At 38.4% G+C, this 18,253-nt stretch overlaps 1 protein-coding gene across 3 annotated transcripts in view; it reads left to right on the top strand.

The window, feature by feature from the left end:
* The window catches only part of LOC126328921 (serine-protein kinase ATM), a 458,551-nt gene that overhangs the window by 50,838 nt on the left and 389,460 nt on the right, over positions 1–18,253 (top strand). For all 3 annotated transcript variants that reach the window (XM_049996079.1, XM_049996081.1, XM_049996080.1), the window contains exon 5: positions 5,241–5,405. In XM_049996079.1, the coding sequence (XP_049852036.1) occupies positions 5,241–5,405 (165 nt within the window). The remainder of the gene's footprint in view (positions 1–5,240; positions 5,406–18,253) is intronic.

Raw genomic sequence — 18,253 nt, 5'->3', positions numbered from 1 at the left:
AGAAATCCCTTCCATGGAGCCTAGCTACCCATTGGCCATCACATCTGAAGTGACGAGCAGTCCCTTTCCAGATATAGCAAGGACTCCTCTGAGTCAGTCAAAGACCAAAATTAAACTCTCGACCTAGTGCCTTGTCTCTCCAGTTACTTACCACATCCCACCATCCAACCACTATGGAGCACTCTCCTCATGACTTAGTACTGCTCAGGGCTGGAGCAACTGATTCACATTCTCCGCTGGGGCTTGGACTACTTCTCGTTGTGCCCTAAAATGCAATGGCCCCAAACCTTCACAATATCCCTGCCCATCCCTAGTCCATACCTCCTCCCAACTCCTTGGCTCATGGCTCTCGTATCTATGCAATAGTGTTATAATCTGTCCACAACTACTTTAGGATTGTCTTTTCAGCAGGAGCACGTGGAAGTGTGGAACAGAGTTGCCACATCCTGCACAGAACACATGCATAATCTTAAATTTCATTTAGCTCTCCCAAAGAGGCAAACTATTCAGTTCATAAACATAGAAATTGCATGAATGTGTTCTGGAAAAGTTACACTATGTTTTGATTTTAGTTTCATGTGCAGCAACAAATTATTAAGGAGCTATAGAGACTGTTTATGAAAATTCATTTTCTCATGGCATTACCAAATTTTTGACACGTGGGGAAACTTTTTTGTTACCAAAGTCAGGTGAATACACAAATCAAATGAAATTTTAAGAATACATTATATTTTCATATGTTTGAAACCATATTTCAGTTGGAAACCTCTATTGTGAGGTAATTTAAGTTGAGTATGATGCACAATGTGTTCGCTCATGCGTCAACCACTAATCGGGCATCCGTACAGTTTCTACTCAAAAAACAGTTTGCTATAGGTTTTTAGTGAAATTGTTATTAGTGTTTTGTGATCCATCTACTTAATTCTAACACAACAAAAAATGAGGTGGGAAATGTATCTTAAACCTTTGTTGTTTACAGAGAACAAAAGTGACACAAATAACGGGGCCTCTGTAGTGCAGGAGTTCTGTTGCAAATAGAAATATTTATTTTGTCTGACACAGACTGAATTCCCCAACTTCCTTTGGAATTACTTGCTATTAAGACCTTCTATTAAAAATTTGAAACTTACGATGATATAAGTTTATTAAGTAGGTACATACAGATGTAAACTGCACATGCCAAGCATGTAGTCGAATTCACCTGTGTTCCATTTCTACAGGGGTTAATGGAAAATCTGCACTGATATCACTGTCATCCCTCTGACAGATTCTAGGAGTGTCACTGTCACTGTCACTGTTGTCATTTAATGAAATTTCACCTCTCCTCCAGAATCTTCATTCTGTTGTGCTCTTTCCACTATGCTCCACCTATGTTTGATGGCTTTCTTTCTATCTTCAGAGGTGATATTCCTGACAGCTGCTCTTGTGAGTGCTTTGACATTAAAGAGATTTACACTCTTGCTATTGCTGGCAATGTAACCTTTAATATGGGGCCTGTATTAACTCTATTGGGTTGAAATGGCAGAGGTAAGGTGGTAGCCAAGTGACAATATGCCCATGTTTTAATTTCTTTTCAGATTGTTGATTTCATATAGGGGTAACTGTGGCTTACGGAGAGAGAAGTTTTCCATAAGCACCACCTTTTTAAGGTTACCACTTATGCCAAATTTACAATGCTGAAGCCAATCGATCATTTCTTCCTTTTGGTTTGCCATGGTAGGAATGGTAAGGAGCATTGCCTAGAAAAGTTGATGATGGTTTTTCAGGATTTGTTAAGAATGAATCTTCAAACCACTTTGTAAATTTATGTGGTTCATTTCTTCATGAAAATCTCCTGTTATCTTTGAGTTAAAAAGCAGGAGACTGGTTGAAAGAAACCCTTGCGAGTTGCCTGCATGAAGTAGTAGTTGACCCCCCCCCCCCTCCCCCCTGTCAGAAGGCATTGCCATTATTCCTTTAGCTGTGTCATCTGTCCAGCTCTGCTTCGCAATTTGACCAGAAATGACTCATCTTTCCTCAAGTTACACCACTTCCTCCATATTTATGCTATGGATGTCCCTTGAAAATCGATATCGCCTTGCAGCTATATCCTCCCTCTCCATCAAAAGCTTATGTCCATAGTGAAAGTCTAGCTTGTGTAAAACTGTGACAATGATATGAGACTGCCTTGAAAAAGTCTTGATTCTTTAAGTGTGACCTGTAACTTCCTGAGTGTCAGCTGTTCCTTCCTGTGACCATAATGAAAACATGACAACGAATCACATCCTCCTCAAATGAATAAATATTGGTAACCTTCTTATTCAGATGACTTTTTTTTCCCCGAGGGTGTTAAGTTTCAATGGCTCTTCAGCTTCCTTTTCTTTGTCATACATTTCCTTCCCAATCTTCACAGCTGTTTTTCGTTTGTACTCACAGCAGCAGCAGTTCTGTCGATTACTTTGTTAACCATGAGCAGCAGACCAACATTAATAGGGTCTATACACAGACAAGAAAAAAGAATCAAATTTTTTGCGGATTTCCTGATTAAAAATACACTTTTTCCTTGTGAAAATAAAGATTTACTTTGTGCAAATACAGATTTACTTTGTGCAAATACACTTTTTCCCAAGTGAAAGTACATTTTTGCATGTTAGGTGACAATATACTTTCCCTCAGTGCTGTAAAACTTATCAATCATTTGAATGCTGAAGGTTTTATACACCAGCATAGTACTTCCTGGCACTTTAGGAAACAAAGCCCAGCCAAAAACAACACATTTTGGAAACATCTTTCGTGTGTAGCAACACTTACACTGTATGTTTTTATATTATGGAAATTTAAACATAAATTTCACCAAATACGGCATGGTAGCTTCCAAAGCACTATCATCGAGATTGCAATGCTCTTTTGTCAGCCAGTCGTATTCATGTGATCTCACTAGCCAATGACAAAATCATATGTTCAGAACATAGGACACTTGATGTAGACGCCAATAGCAACATTATCATTAAGTAGCAGGATATTTCTGGCGAGCACAATTATAAAGTTCACATTTTCTGGGTATCGTGGCTGAATACATGTTTTGTTGAGCACTTCAACTTTTCCATAGAAAAGCCAGTTACGTGTGAAATTGCTCAAGAACTCGTCTTGTATTTTTTTTGAAGGATAATTATTCTTTTTGCCGTCATTATTGCATAATTTGTAAGCCGTGAAATAATTAGAATAAATATGAATAACTAACTTTGAAACTTAGTCTTTCTTAGTGTGTTACCTTTTAAGATACATCAAACACAAATGTACCAGTAAAATTTTAAATAATGCCATAAATAGCTGGTCTTTTGGGCCTCAAATTTTCCTAAGTGTCTGGACCTCAGTGTTAAGTTTTGCATTAAATTCTAATGCTCCATGTTTTAAGAAATTTTCGCACTTAACATAATTCATCTTGCTTAAAATGAAATTTACTTTGAAAGTGACACTCGTGAAAGCACCATTCACAGTATTGTACCGTGATTTGTAGAACAGTTGTGATGTCACACTCTTTGAACAAGGCCCATGGGAAAGATGCGTTGAAAGCAGTTTGTTGTTACGAATTATCGTGTAGTCTTTGTCACATTTTGCTGTTGGCAGACGCTTGTTTGTGTGCGCTATGTTTTGTTGTAAATGGCATATTTTCTTTACAACTGAAGTTTTATTTTGATGTTATTCTGTTGTTTGTGTTTTAATGCTGCTGTTCTTCTTCAGTAATAGGCTAAAGTAAAATTATTTGTTAGAGTATCAGTTATTACCAGTCAAAATTTCAACAATTAAACTGAAAACTAAAACATGAAAAATTCCCAAGGTTTTTTTTTTTTCCTCCAGATGAAGAAATTCCTGGCTTTTTCACATATTTTCACATACACCCTGATCAAGTTTTTCATTCTCAAAGTAGGCACATAGATGCATACCATTTCTCTTGACTGCCCTCATATTGCAATACCCAGGCCAAGAGAACGACATTGAACTTTTCACTTATAACTTTTGATGAACTACAAATTCAGTACCACACAATGTATAACGATAACAAAAATAACAATAACAATGAATAATAGTAACAACAAATAACTGTTATACAAATCACGGTACAATACTGTGAATGGTGCTTTCACGAATGTCACTTTCAAAGTAAATTCCATTTTAAGCAAGATGAATTATGTTAAGTGTGAAAATTTCTTAAAACATGGAGCATTAGAATTTAATGCAAAACTTAACACTGACGTCCAGACACTTAGGAAAATTTGAGGCCCAAAAGACCAGCTATTTATGCCATTATTTAAAATTTTACACAAAATCATAGGGTGCAACTATCACACAGGACAGTAAGCTAACTGCACATAAAGCAGGAAGTGTTGTGGTGTGGGGTTGAAGGTCTGGAGACTTAAGGTATATGCAGTGGCTGCAGATAGTGTGGTATTTGCAGAAATTGACATGGGCCTCTTGCGTGCTCTTCACCCCCCGCCTCCCCCTTTCCACCACCACCACCACCACCACCACTTTGATCGTCGATATTAATCCTAAAGAAATTTTGGACAGACTATAGATGCAAGGTCTGTCCTATAATCCTCCCATCGCCATCTGCTGCAACCCATCACAGGCACCACCTATCCCATCAAAGGCAGGCACCACGTATCCCATCAAAGGCAGGAATACCGGATTACATGTGAAAGCAGTCATGTGATCTACAGACTGAGCTGCAACCACTGTGCTTGCGTCTATGTGGGCATGAAAGCCAACAAGCCGTCTTTACGCATGAATAGCCGTTTGACAAACTGTGGCCAAGAGGCAGCTGGACCATCCAATTGCTGAACATGCTGTACAGCTCAACGTGCTTCACTTCAGTGATTGACAGTCTGTGCCATCTGGAGCCTGCACACCACTACCAGCTGTTCTGGAAACCTCGCTGGCCTCAATCTTTGGTAGTCCCTATCCTTGACACTCCTATTTCCTTTATTTCACCAAATGAGTTGTGAGTTTCATGTAACACATTACAGGATTTCTTTGAAAAAATCCCCCCCCCCCCCCCCCCCCATGTAATGTCTTATTGTGTTGTGAGCTTTATTCTGGAGGCACTAATGATTTTGAGCATTTTTTAAACTATGTTTGTGAACAAATCAACTAAAATAACTGCATAATAATTTGTTGCCAGATGCTCAGAGACTTGTCATTTTCAAATTAATATTTTTGGTTCCTTTTTAAAATTAGTTCATGTTTCTTCCTTTCACTAGGAGTTCCAAGGATAATGTGCTCAGTTTTGATTACAAGTATTCTTCAGGTTTTATCAGACCACTACCTCAGAAAAAATTACTCTGATAAATATACAGAAATTGTGAGGAGCAGTTTGCTCCCACGTCAAGAGTATCGAAGTAAGCTTGGAGAAGAGCATTGGACAGGTAAGTTTAGTGTACAAACTTATTTTAATTTACCACGATTTTTCCCTAGGTAATTTATGGATTCTGACAGTTGGTTATAGTGGTTATTGACTGTGTTAGGTGTGTGTTTTAAATTTTTAGTTGTTATTTCTGTCTAACATTAAGCTTAAGTTCTGGAATTAATGTACCAATTGATAGTGAAATGCAGAGAGACCAATTGAACTTTTTTGCAAATTCTGGCATTGGTATACACATCAAAACCTTATTAATATAATTCTAAATCCGTTACTGCACTGCAAGGCATACCTAGTTACTACAGACTTGATCATAGTTGAAGAGAATCACCAGAAAGAATGATTGTGTAAAGAGGTGGAGTACTGAAATACCGAGGAATGTTGAACTGTATTTAAAGTTCTTCGAGGCTGTAGGTACTGTGTTAATGAATATAACAAGAGGCAGTTCAGTTGAAGGGGAATGGGCATATAAAGAAAATGCAATCAGTAGACATGGGGCAGATAAATCTAACTACAGTAATGATATCATCAATACAGACACCACTACAAGCCAAGACACTCGGTGCTGTCACAGAAAGATGTGTGCAGGAACTGTGGGTTGTGAAGTACCAATACCACAATGAGAGATTGTGGAACTGCTCATCCACTTTGAACGTTCATTGTTGACCGTATTTTGGTGTTGTGTGAGGCCAGCCAGACATTGGGGATTTACCTCAGCATAACATCCAGTGGTCATTCATGACTATGCAGTGGCAGGTGTTGCTCCAGTGGAAGAGCTGTGGCCAGTGAAGCATCCCTGCTGACACAAGGAAACCACCCCTGGCATCCAATGGGCTCACACATTAGTGGCCATGAACAGCAGATCAGGTGTGGAGATGCCCGCGTTAAACCTAGAACCCTTTGAGATGCCTGGATTCCCAAAGACACCTTAGTTGAAGTCACCACATAGTGGCACTGGCTTGTGACTCTGAACCATCAGGTTTAGCAGCGGCGTGTGTAACTCCAGCTAGCTGATAGTGTGGTTGCGTGAAATTGGAGTTGCGGGGCCCTACATTGGACTGATGGCTGGGATGGGAACTGTCAAGTTCCAGAACCAGTCATACTACAAATTCAAATGCTGCTAAGGGCTGAGTGCTTTGGAGAGACATGTTGTGACATGAGCTTGCCTCCACTCATATAAGTGACTATGAAGCACATGTTCACTCCGTCACAAAGTACTTGGTGACTGGTACACACACAGTTGTTGAAACCTTGGGGGGTTACTATGTAACGGATTGGTGACTCAGATAGGCGGATGATTCGCTACCACTGACAGATGTGTGCTATAGTAGTGAGAACTGCGATTAAGACAGTTTAAGACAATGAAATTCCTGTTACTTTCAGACTATACTAATGAGCACTGGGATTAAGATGGTTCACAAGGATGAAATTCCTGTTCCCGTCACCCAGTGCTGGTACCTACTTCGGTATTGCTGAATATGATGGAATATCTTTTCTACAGTAATGCACCCATTCTGTGTGGCTATAAACTCTCTAAGAGAGCTGAGTAGTGTAGTATAAATGTATTCTGGTAGGTCATGTTTCTAGATTGTATTATTTTCAAAAGAGTATCAGGCATTAACAATAGAGGCTATTTTAGATTTGGAGTCATGGTCCCCGTTATGGTTGCTGGAAGCTGAAAAGTTGGTTCCAAAATGACACTTGAGTTCCATTCAAAGACATCTCACTGTCCTGTAATTTAAGCGTTCTGCTCCATTTTAATGCCCCTGCTTTTGGCAAGTTGTGATAATTACAAATGTATCATACACCTAGTATACCCATTGAGGTCCTGTCCTCTGGAAATAAGGTTGTGGTGTGAGGCTGTTCCATGGGTATCCTCCCACACCTGTTCCTTGAGAAACTGCTTCATCTTACAGATATATATGGTGGTTTGAACCCCCATTGTATCCTCAATGATGCATTACATGTCAGCTGTGAGTCACTTCCCAGTGCTTCATATAAATATAAAACCTGAAAATAATCCTAGCTGTACTTTACTTACACTATATTTATGCATCAAAATAAACAAACTCTGTACACTGTCTTCTGAAGTTCATTGCAAAATGAAACAAACTCCCAAATTACTACACTAACAAGAAATCAGGATTGGTTCAAATAAACAACAACCACAGTGTCCCTAAATCAACTGTTAACATACCACAACGCTAAAATTAACATATTAACATTGTTACTTGTCACCTGTCATTCAGCAACTGTACATAGATAAAGCCATCCAAATGCTCCAAGACTTTGGTGAACTCTCAGGCTAAATATATATTTTATAAAGAAGACCAAAAACCCTTTACCATCTGTACATCATTTGCTTCTCATGTTCTTATTACCATGATGCAGGACAAAAAAGTGCAGCTGATAAAACTCCAAAATTTTTAAGACGCTGTCTCTTTGCTCTTACGGCAGCATAACTCTAGATCCTATCACTTAAGGCAACATGCATGTAGATTGCACTTAAAATGTTACTATGAATTAGTTTGATTTAAGGTCGTGTGCTTATCATTACAGACGATCTGTCACAGCCGTAGTCCTGGATTCTTATAGCTACTATAAAATTTAAATGAATATTTAATCCAATATAATGTTTCAGCAGAGTATTTATTACGGTCTCAAAGTAAATCAAAGCAGCTTGACAAAACTGAAATAAGTAGTAACATACAATAATGAAATGAATCTTTCTCTACAAGCTACATGCTTTCTGTCCAAATATTCACAAAGTACTGACCTCCCCTGACAACATAGCTGTAACTATTTATACTTTCTTAACAATCCTCGACATTGTGTAAAATGATTTTTTGATTAAGTAACAATTAAAATTAATATGTAAAAACTGAAAAAATATATATAAACCTATGTTTGCTCCAGAACAGCAAATACAATCCTATATTTGTTTGTGTTCATTATTTTATTCGACCAGAACTTCTCTAATTTTCCTTTTTTATTAGTTACTAGATGCTCACTTCATGGAAAATGTTCACTTCATTTACAGAGCTTCTATGCTTTACGGTAATTGTAATGTAGTAGTTAATTTAGTAGCTATAATTTTTTCAGACGAATTACATATTTTGTTTACATGTCTGATCGTGAATTCGACTGTAAAATGTTCCTTTTAAGTGGGTCTTCATGCCCTCTTAAGTTTCACACTCTTGCTATACCACCTTCCCCTTCCTACTGCCTTCCCCATATGTTGGGGTTGATGCAGGTAATTATGGTAAAATGTTGTGGCACACACTGAAAGGGTCAGATATGGCCATCTTGGTGATTGATGTAAGAGTAGAGGGCTACAGTTTCACCTTTAACGGAGGGGTCATCTCGACTACTTGGTAGGACCTTGATAACGACTAAAGAATTTTTTTCGTTTTTCCCTGCAGTGTGTAAGGGCTCATTAATGTCACCTACTCCACTGGCAGTAAATAAATAACTTGGTTTTGCATTGCCTCATCTGTTCCTTATGTTCCATTGACTTTGTATCTGGCTTGTGAAATTCCATAGAGATTTTCCCATTTATTAATATTTTATGCATCATGACCTTGAATGATGATAGAATCCTTTTGGCCTTGTATTATCTTGTATGGTGAGAGGCCCATATTCTTGTGAACCTCAGAATTATACGCTGCCACGACATAGGGTAATAGCATGTCCCAGTCTGTATTCTTACTGTTGACATAATTAATTAAGTCTTCACTACTGTCCAATGTGTGCACTCTGTTCTCCCATTTGCTAGCAAGTGTAATGCGCCTGCCCTCAGTTTATGAATTCATAATAAATGACGAAGTTGCTTCATTAGCTCTGACATGAAATTCGTTCCCTGGTTCATAATTTATCTTTCTGGAATACCAAACTTCAACAGTCAATTATTCATCATGGTCTGAGCTATTGTTTTGGCTTGCTGATTTGGGAAACCTACCATTCCCATGTAGCAAGAAGAGTGATCTGTCATTGCCATTGTAATGCTGCATGATTATTTATTACTTTAAATTTCCTACTTCATTAATAACATTGAAAATATTGCATGCTCTAGGTGAGACGCAGTATTTCTTTCTCTGCGCTAAAGTAACTTCTTCTGGTTTATTCAGCTGATGTGATCAGATGCTCTGCGCTGTCTGCCAAGACATGATTGCTTGCATCACATGTTAATATGAATTCCTTCTCATGATTTGGAAAAACCAACATCAGTTGAGTTATCAAGAATTCTCTCAGTTCACCAAACATATCTTCACACTCCAGTCACAAATGAAACACCACTCCTTTTTTCAGTACGTGAGTGAGAGGCTGTGCTATCTCTGCAAATTTTGTTACAAACTTTCTCTAATAATCTGCTGACCCTAAAAAAAGAATGTAAGTCCTTGCTGGTATGTGGTGTTGGGAAGTCCCATATGGCATTTAGCAATCTTAAGTCCATCCGGACTCCTGTACAAGTCATCACATGTCCTAAATATTGTACTTCCTGTAATGTCAAGAGACACTTTTCTACGCTGAGTGTTAATGGGTGGCAGGTGATCACTTCAACACCCTCCTATAGCCATAGCACAAGTTCTCCCATGTCCTTTGCAAAGACAAATATATCATCCAAATATAGCATGCATTGTCTTGGCTATAGCTCTCTCAAAACTCCATCCAACAAATGCAGAAACTTGGCTGGAGTGCTCTTTAATTCAAATGGCATACGTCATTATTGGTATTGCCCTGAAGAAACTGTAAATGCTGTGCTTGGCTGATTGTCTGTTGGTACTTCTAGCTGATGATAACCACTCTGCAGGTATTTCTCCACCATAGATCTGCACTGTCCCAGGTTATCCAAAGTTTCTGTTATATTTGGGATCAAGTAAGTGTGTGTAATCACACGACTATTGAGATATCGGTAATAACAACACATCTAAATTAGTTTTGGTGGTCTGTACTTTTTTTTTAACAATTGCCACTGGTGCTCCCCAAGGTCAGGTACTTTTCTCACTAATACCATTCCATAACTATTTATTAATAAATTATTCAATCATTACAAATAATATGATATCCTGCATGGTTTACGATATACAGGCAGTTTATTCTCAGTTCAGATTCTATGCTTGCACCACTGTCACTGACAAAGACCAATGAGGATTAAGCAGATGCTCAGTGAGTGTAACAAATGCTCCATTGTTAGCTTTTCAATTCCTTTCAAGTGTTCTACTTTTTGTTCAAATGCAGTTAAACTGGCAGTTTGTTTAAGCTTAGGTTCTGGATTTATTCTATCTAAATTATATTCCTGTAAAGTCTCCAAGTAGGCCCGATACCTGTACATGTACCACACTTCTATGTGTGAAACATCATGCCTTATATAATTCCTCATTTTCCTTTAGTGGCTCAACTACACAACACGTTTATCAGCAAAACAGTTGCTACACTCACTTATAGTAGTTTTCCTGTACCTTGCAATACTTTATCATGCAAATTAATTCTTTGTGGCCGCGCACATAGTCTAATTGGCTCCCCTTTCCGAAGAAACAAAGTTTGTGGTAGTGTGGCATTGACAGCAATTCCCCCAGATGGAACAATGCCCCATCAAGTTCCACTATATGCTGTCCAAGTTCAGGTTTAGCGTGATGTTCATGTAAGAAATCTAAGCCAAAAACAAAGTAGTAACCAACAGTTGTATGAAGTAAAGTTTCATACAAACCCTGAGATGTTTTGCCCCCTCCTCCCTTCCCCACCCACCCAGCTGTAAAATCTATTGTTGCCGATCCTAGCAAAAGCACGTCACTTCCACCCACTCCACGTAACCTATCAAGGTGAGCCCAATTCTCATTTCCTCATGAGGTCCAAACTTGCCACACACAACTATGGATGTGTGTCCAGTAAAAATTTATCATCTTCCATCCACTAAGCCAGTTAAGCAAAATTCCATCTCAGCATGCACATGCTGTTCAGTGACCCGGGAGACCTCACTTCCATTTAACAGTAGGCTTCTGTGTAAATATTTTTCATGTTGCCCTACCTGCCCACATTTCCTACACTGTAGCGGAAGGCACTCTCGCCATATGTGGCCAGACTGCCCGGAATGGTAACACCCTCCTGTGCAGAAAATATTCCCCTTTTATTGCACACTTGGAATACTGCCTTGATTTCCTTCGCCGCTGTCCTCAGTGCTATGGCTCCTGGTAAGTCTTTCAGAAACTCTGCCCGTATTTTCCTTAAAACGTCAGGTGGCAACCCTCTCAAAAATGCGTCCAGTGCTCCTTGTTCTGCTTCTTGCTATACAAACTTATTTGTATGTTCACTTTCTGTCAATTCATGTGAATTGACATTAAGCTTTTTATTCCTGTTCACAGAATTCTCGATGGACTCTCCCTGTTTTGCAAGACACTGTTCAGTTGCTCCCTGTGATATCTACAACTATTCTTCCTCCTATATCACTACACCAAGCCTTTCCTCAGAATTTCATGTGTCTAAGTATTCTTCAACTCCTTGAGTTTCATCACTATATTTTGGCACTCTCATCAAACATTACTTGGCTGTATGCAACAACTGCTCCTTTGACCAACAGGTTGTTAATGATTTGTGTATAAATGCCAAAACATCCTTCCCTGCTTTGCCCACAGAACGAGAAACTATGGCAGCAGTGCTAGTACCTGGGAGGGGTACTGACATACTGGATGAAAATCTATTCTTTCTTAATGCATCTAACTGCTTGTGCAGGTCTTGTGTTGTCTGCTTGTATTTGTGCCATCACATTCATTAATATCTGGACCGCCTCTGTAGTAGTAACCCTCTCTACTCCTGCCTCACTTATTGCTAAAGCCTATGTCCACAATTAAAGGAAAATACCACAGGAAAGGACTTACATCATACCATTGTTACATGTCTTGCTACAGGCACATCTTATCCCTACATTTTAGTGTCAGTCATGAGCATTCTCTGCATACTCTGGCATAATGTCCAGGCCTCCTACACTAAAAACAAAATACACTACATTGTGGCACAATAGCATGGGAAAAAAGGAACTTTGTTTCCACTCACTACATTGAAATGATGCTGCTGATCATTGTCCTGTTACATCACTCATTGTTATTGGCTTCCTTCTAGCACCAAATGTAATGACATTGGTAATGCTAACACCACTACAAACTGATATGGTCACTTCTGCCCCAGAATGGCACGAATACATGGGAACTGTGGGTTGCTGAAGGCACAGCAGTGTAGGAATGAAACAAGTACTGGATTTTATTAGTCACATTCACAGATACCTTTGTGGTAACAAAGTTGAATCACCAAATGCTGTTACCTCTAATATTCATTGGAAAGAAAATCCTTTAAACACCAGTGAAGATGGAACGAAGGAAGGAAAATGGGGTTTAACATTCCATCAACAACGAGTACATTATGTAGTACAAGTTCGGATTGTTTCAAAGTTGGGGAAGGTAATTATTTGTGCTCTTTCAAAGGAAGCATCCCAGTATTTGCCTACAGCAATTTAGGGAAATAACGGAAACCCGAAATCTGGATGACTGAGTGCAGATTTGAACCATTGTACAGGGTACTGACTATTGTGGTACTTCACTTGGTAGTGAAGATTGAAATACAAATACACTGAAGCAATAAGGTGGGTAATTTCCGTTATCTTAAAACAGTAATTTTTGTTTTATTTTATGAATTAATTAATTTTGGATAGAATAATGAATTTGTCTTTAGTATGTGGAATTTTTGGTACCACTTATCAAGTTACTTATGGTACTTATTGTAAACACCGCCACTTTGACATCAACTATCACCTTCTGATTTAGATATTTTCTTTCTTGATATGCTTGAAGAACGTTATAATGAACGTTTACTGTATGTCTAAGCTTTGTTATCTTGCAATGGAGACTATAATAAGCACGTAGAAAATGATACAGTTACTAATTTGAAGCGTACTTTTGGAAGTAACAGTACAATTCAGATACAGTTTTGAACAGTCCACACTATCGATGAGAATTTTGAAATAATAATTGCAGTAGTAATAATACTAAGTATTTTTAGGTTGCAAATAAATTCCTGTATGATTAAAAATACTGTACCATTTTTCAGTTAATTTTAATAAGGAAATAAATCTCCCCCCCCCCCCCCCCCCCAATAAAAAAAATGAAAGTGGTACAAGTAGCCATTAGCCATGAGCGTATTTTGTATTATTATCTTATTGTTTAAAATGTTAATTAAAAATATAACTATAGTGTATCAAGATATTTGTTGAATTACTTCTTGAAACATAACAATTAGGAAACATAATGCAACTACCACTGCTCCTAGTTTAATGTGTTTGCATGACTTTCATCCACGGCAGATGTTTAATCAATAATAATATAACCAATAATAATTGTTTCTAGTTTATGTGATATGGATACAGTATCTTCTTCTGGTGCTATAATTTGTTCACATTTTAACTTTTACGTATTTATTTACCACCACATGCAAATATGATACAGATTTCATGTACGGAGAGAAGGGATTGTGGGCAGGGGGTGGGGTCATAACTACATTGTTTTACTGAGTTACAAATTAAGGTAGTGGAGTGAGGATTCTGTAGCATTAAGTACATTGTAAACAGATGAAGATAATGTTATAGTAAGTTAATATGATACTGTAGTGCAAGGATGGCATTGTAATCATGTGTTCAATATATGGCATGCACAAGATTTTGTTTGCAATATTTCTAGTTTCAACTAATGGAGAATTGCATCGTATTCTGACTGAATTAATTTACAGTACATTTCTCCCGCTGAGTTGTGTAACAGCCACTTTAAGCACTTCTAATTTTTAAAGCAAATAAAAAATAAATGGAATCATCATGTTTATAATTGACACATTTTTGTTGCATATTTCTTTTTGTATTTTCAGTCCAGTAGCGTACTTATGAGTGTATTAATTCTTCTATAATTATATAATTGCCCGAATATAAGATGAGGTTTTTTCCCGGAATTTGTCACCCAAAAATTATGGGAGTCTTACATTCACAGATTAAGCTACTGCTGTTGAGGTCAACATTCTTACATAGTGTGATAGACTAGTGTGTCATCTTCCATTTATGGAGTCTTAAATTTACAGATGAATCTTTGGCAATTGATCTCATGTGCAGATTTAATTTTTGAGGAAGTCGGAAAGGTTAGAGGGGGATCAGTAACAAAAGCTTCGCTGAGAACTAAGACGAATATGGGGAGGGGAGTGGCGTGTGGGTGTCAAACTTCATTCTGGTGCCAACTGTGTGAATGTATATCATATACCCTGTCTTTTTATGAACATCTACCATGTTAAAGTGCAGTTTGCCTGAATCCATTTGTAGTCAGAATTGAATTGCCTTTAAAATTGGACACATGTTGAGCAAGAGTATACATTCCTGCAGGAACGAATAAAAGGTTAGGTACAGGCCGGTGATGTACTTCTGTGTTTCATGTCCTAATGTTGTCGATCCTCGCCTGAGGAATGGTGGAACGAAGCGGGGTGTGAAAGTTGCAGGTTCTGTGCTGCCAGTGAGAGAGCAGTGGCAGGCATGTTTGGAAGGGAGAGATGAAGGAATATTGTCATTATCATGTCAATATAGATGTGAAATCCACTATCTATTTAAAAAGAAGCTGCATTTTCAGGCCTCACCGTAACCACAATCTTGGAATCTGTCATGTATTCTGAAGAAATAACCAAATATTTTTGACACTGAACGTTAAAGCTTTGATTGCTGCCCATTTCACCTGCTGCAATTTAAGCTGTTCCATTAGATCCCACTCTAACTCACATCTTGAAAATTGGAGCATATTTAGAAGATACAACTAAATATATGTGACAACCAAGATTATTGTAAATTTCATTGCTGTTTGTTTAACTTGCAGCAATTTTAGCTGTGCTAACCAAAATAGTGATACTACAGACATCTGGCTTAGATAGAAAAAAGTGAAGATAAAACTTAATAACTCTATGTGAACCATTTCTTTTAGTTTATTTTGTTTCTCCTTGTATAATCGAAATATAGACAGTCAATAAATGGAGTAAGTTTAGAGCAGGTATAGTGTTGACTTTTTTGGCAGTTACATTGTATCAGTAAAACAGTTTGTAATTTTGACTAGTCAGAGTATGATAAATATAAAATTTTCGTGGTTCTCATATTTCAGCTTGGGCTAACATTAAGGGTTGTCTTGCACTTGGATAAATACAGTAAATAATTTGTATACTGTTTCTTTTTCTAAGCTTTACATTACCACTTTTTCCCATGACTTTGCATTTTATTTTCCATAACGAAGGTGTCTTTGGTATTCATAAAACTTATCCTGCTTTGGAGAAGCAACACACATATTGTGAAAAGTCTTTATCTTAGCCTTTGGAATGTTGCTGTAATAGCTTGTGTAGTTTTGTTGTTGCCATAAGGACATTGAAGATAAGCTATTACAGCTAACTTACAGCAGAAGTACATAGCAAATGAAATACAAATGCCTCTGTAACCTTCCAGTTTCACTTGTAAATCCAGCTGAGTTGCTTCCTTTATTTGGTTATATCATTCAGTATTCATCAGTCAGGACTAAGTTGATTCCAAAATGTGCACCTTCAAATAACCCTTTACAGTGAAATGTAAAATATATTTGTAGACAGCTGGCACTCAACAAAACGAGAGTGTGTAATCAGTGATAAATCATAGTTTACACCACTGAATGTACATTGTTCTTGAGTTTTGGAAAAATAAGATGGAGTAATAAGCTGGGGTCCTGATTCATATTAGAATTTAGGCAAAATCAGAAAGGAATTGTGAAATAATAGAACTGCAAAAGGACTGTCGAACTTGTCTTATTCTCTAAATGTGTACCTTTTTTGAGATGTTTATTGATTGGTCAAAAAATCTCACTGGTAGTTCTGCCACATTTCTGTACCCCCTCCTTTCCCTTCACCACTGAAGACGGAGGCCAGGGGGGCTATAGGACTGTAGAAAATATTGCAAGGAGATCTCTCATCTGCACTGTTCACAAAAGCTGATGTTAGTAGGAAGGATCCAGACGGAGCAGTCTGGTTGTCACTTTACCATTTTTCATCAGTGGCCATCCATACAGTCAGACAATTGGTTGGTTGTCATGTCTACATAGAAAGCAGCATAGTGGTTGCAACTTAGTTTGTAGATCACATGAGTGCTTTCACATATAATTATGTGCCTTTGGTGGGATATGTGATGCCTGTGACCAGCCTGGAGTAGGTGGTGGTGGATGTATGCAACAGGTCTCGCATGTAGGTCTATTACAGGGATATCAGCCATGAGGCAAGGAGGTGGGAGCAGGGGCAGAGTAGGAATGGAGGAGGATATTGCATAGGTTCGGTGACCACTGGAAAACCACTGTTGAAGGGGTGAGGAAGATAGTGGTTGGAGCATTCCTCATTTCAGGGCACGACAAAAGGTAGTACAAGCCCTAGTGGGGAATATGAATCAGTTACTCCAGTTCTGAGCGGTACCGAGTCATGAGGAGAATGGTGCTTTGTGTTTTGATACATGAAGGAAGTATTGATGGTAGGTTGTAGGTTTAATATGGGTGGAGGTACTGATGTAGCCATTTTTGAGCAGGAGATCATAATCAAGGAAGGTGGCATGTTGGGTAAAGCGAATGGGGGAGGTGTTGAAGTTCTGGACGAATGTGGATTGGTTATCTTCACCCTGAATCCATACCATGAAGATGTCATCAGTGAATCTGAACCAGGTGAAAGGTTTGAGATTCTGGGTAGATAGGAAGGTTTCCTCTAGATTGTCCATGAACAGATTGGCATAGGATGGTGCCATGTGGGTGCCCATTGCTGTACACTGTATTTGTTGCTGATGCCTTCAGAGGAGAAGTGATTGTCAGTGTGAATACAGTTGGCCATAGTGTCCAGGAAGGATGTTGTAGGTTTGGAGTCAGTCAGACATTAGGATAGATAGTATTCAGCATTATTGATGTTAGTGTAGGGGCTAACGGCACCAATAATCACGAGCAGGGCACTGTGTGGTAAAGGAGCAGGAACTACGCAAATCCTTGTTCATCCTTCCTATATCCCTGTTATCCACCTCTTGCCTCATGGCTCAAATTCCTGCAATAGAGTTACACGTAAGACCTGTCCCACACATCCTCCCATGACCACCACCTATACCAGCATGATCACATGCATCAGCTATCCCATCAAAGGTAGCACTACCTGTGAAAGCATTCATGTGATTTACAAACTAAGGTGCAATCACTGTGATGCTTTCTTTGAAATGAATGAAATCTTATAATGTTTGGTGTTAAAAATATTTGGTTCTTTCTTCAGGATACGTGGCAGCTTCCTAGATTTTGGTTACGATGAGGCCTGAAAATGCAGCTTTTTTCTTAGTACATAGTGGATTTCACATATATATTGGCATGAGAATGTGACAGTATTTCTTCATCTGTCACTTCCAAACATGTCTGCCACTGCTCTCTCATTGGTAGCATAGGACCAGCAGCTTTTGCTCCACCTTTCCTCAGGTAAGCGTCGACAACACTGGGACCTGAAACACGTAAGTACGTCACTGGCTCATACCTAACCTTTTATTGGTTCCTGCAGTAATGTATACTATTGCTGAATTCAATTTTGATTACAAATACATTCAGGCAAACTGCAGTTTAACATGGTAGATGTTCACAGAAAGACAGAGTACATGATCTACATTCACACAGTTGGCAGCATTAATTCAGTCAGAATACAATGCAATTCTCCATTAGTTAAAAAGGTAGAAATACTACAAACAAAATCTTGGATATGCCATGTATTGAACGTTTTCTATCCTTGCGCTATGTGCTCTCCTCGACATTGAGCTAATCCCCTCTTTTA

Source organism: Schistocerca gregaria, chromosome 2 (genome assembly GCF_023897955.1).
Source record: "Schistocerca gregaria isolate iqSchGreg1 chromosome 2, iqSchGreg1.2, whole genome shotgun sequence".
In the NCBI taxonomy this organism is placed as follows: Eukaryota; Metazoa; Arthropoda; class Insecta; order Orthoptera; family Acrididae; genus Schistocerca; species Schistocerca gregaria.
Note: the sequence above shows the minus strand (reverse complement) of the source record. Positions and strands in the feature narration are given on the sequence as shown.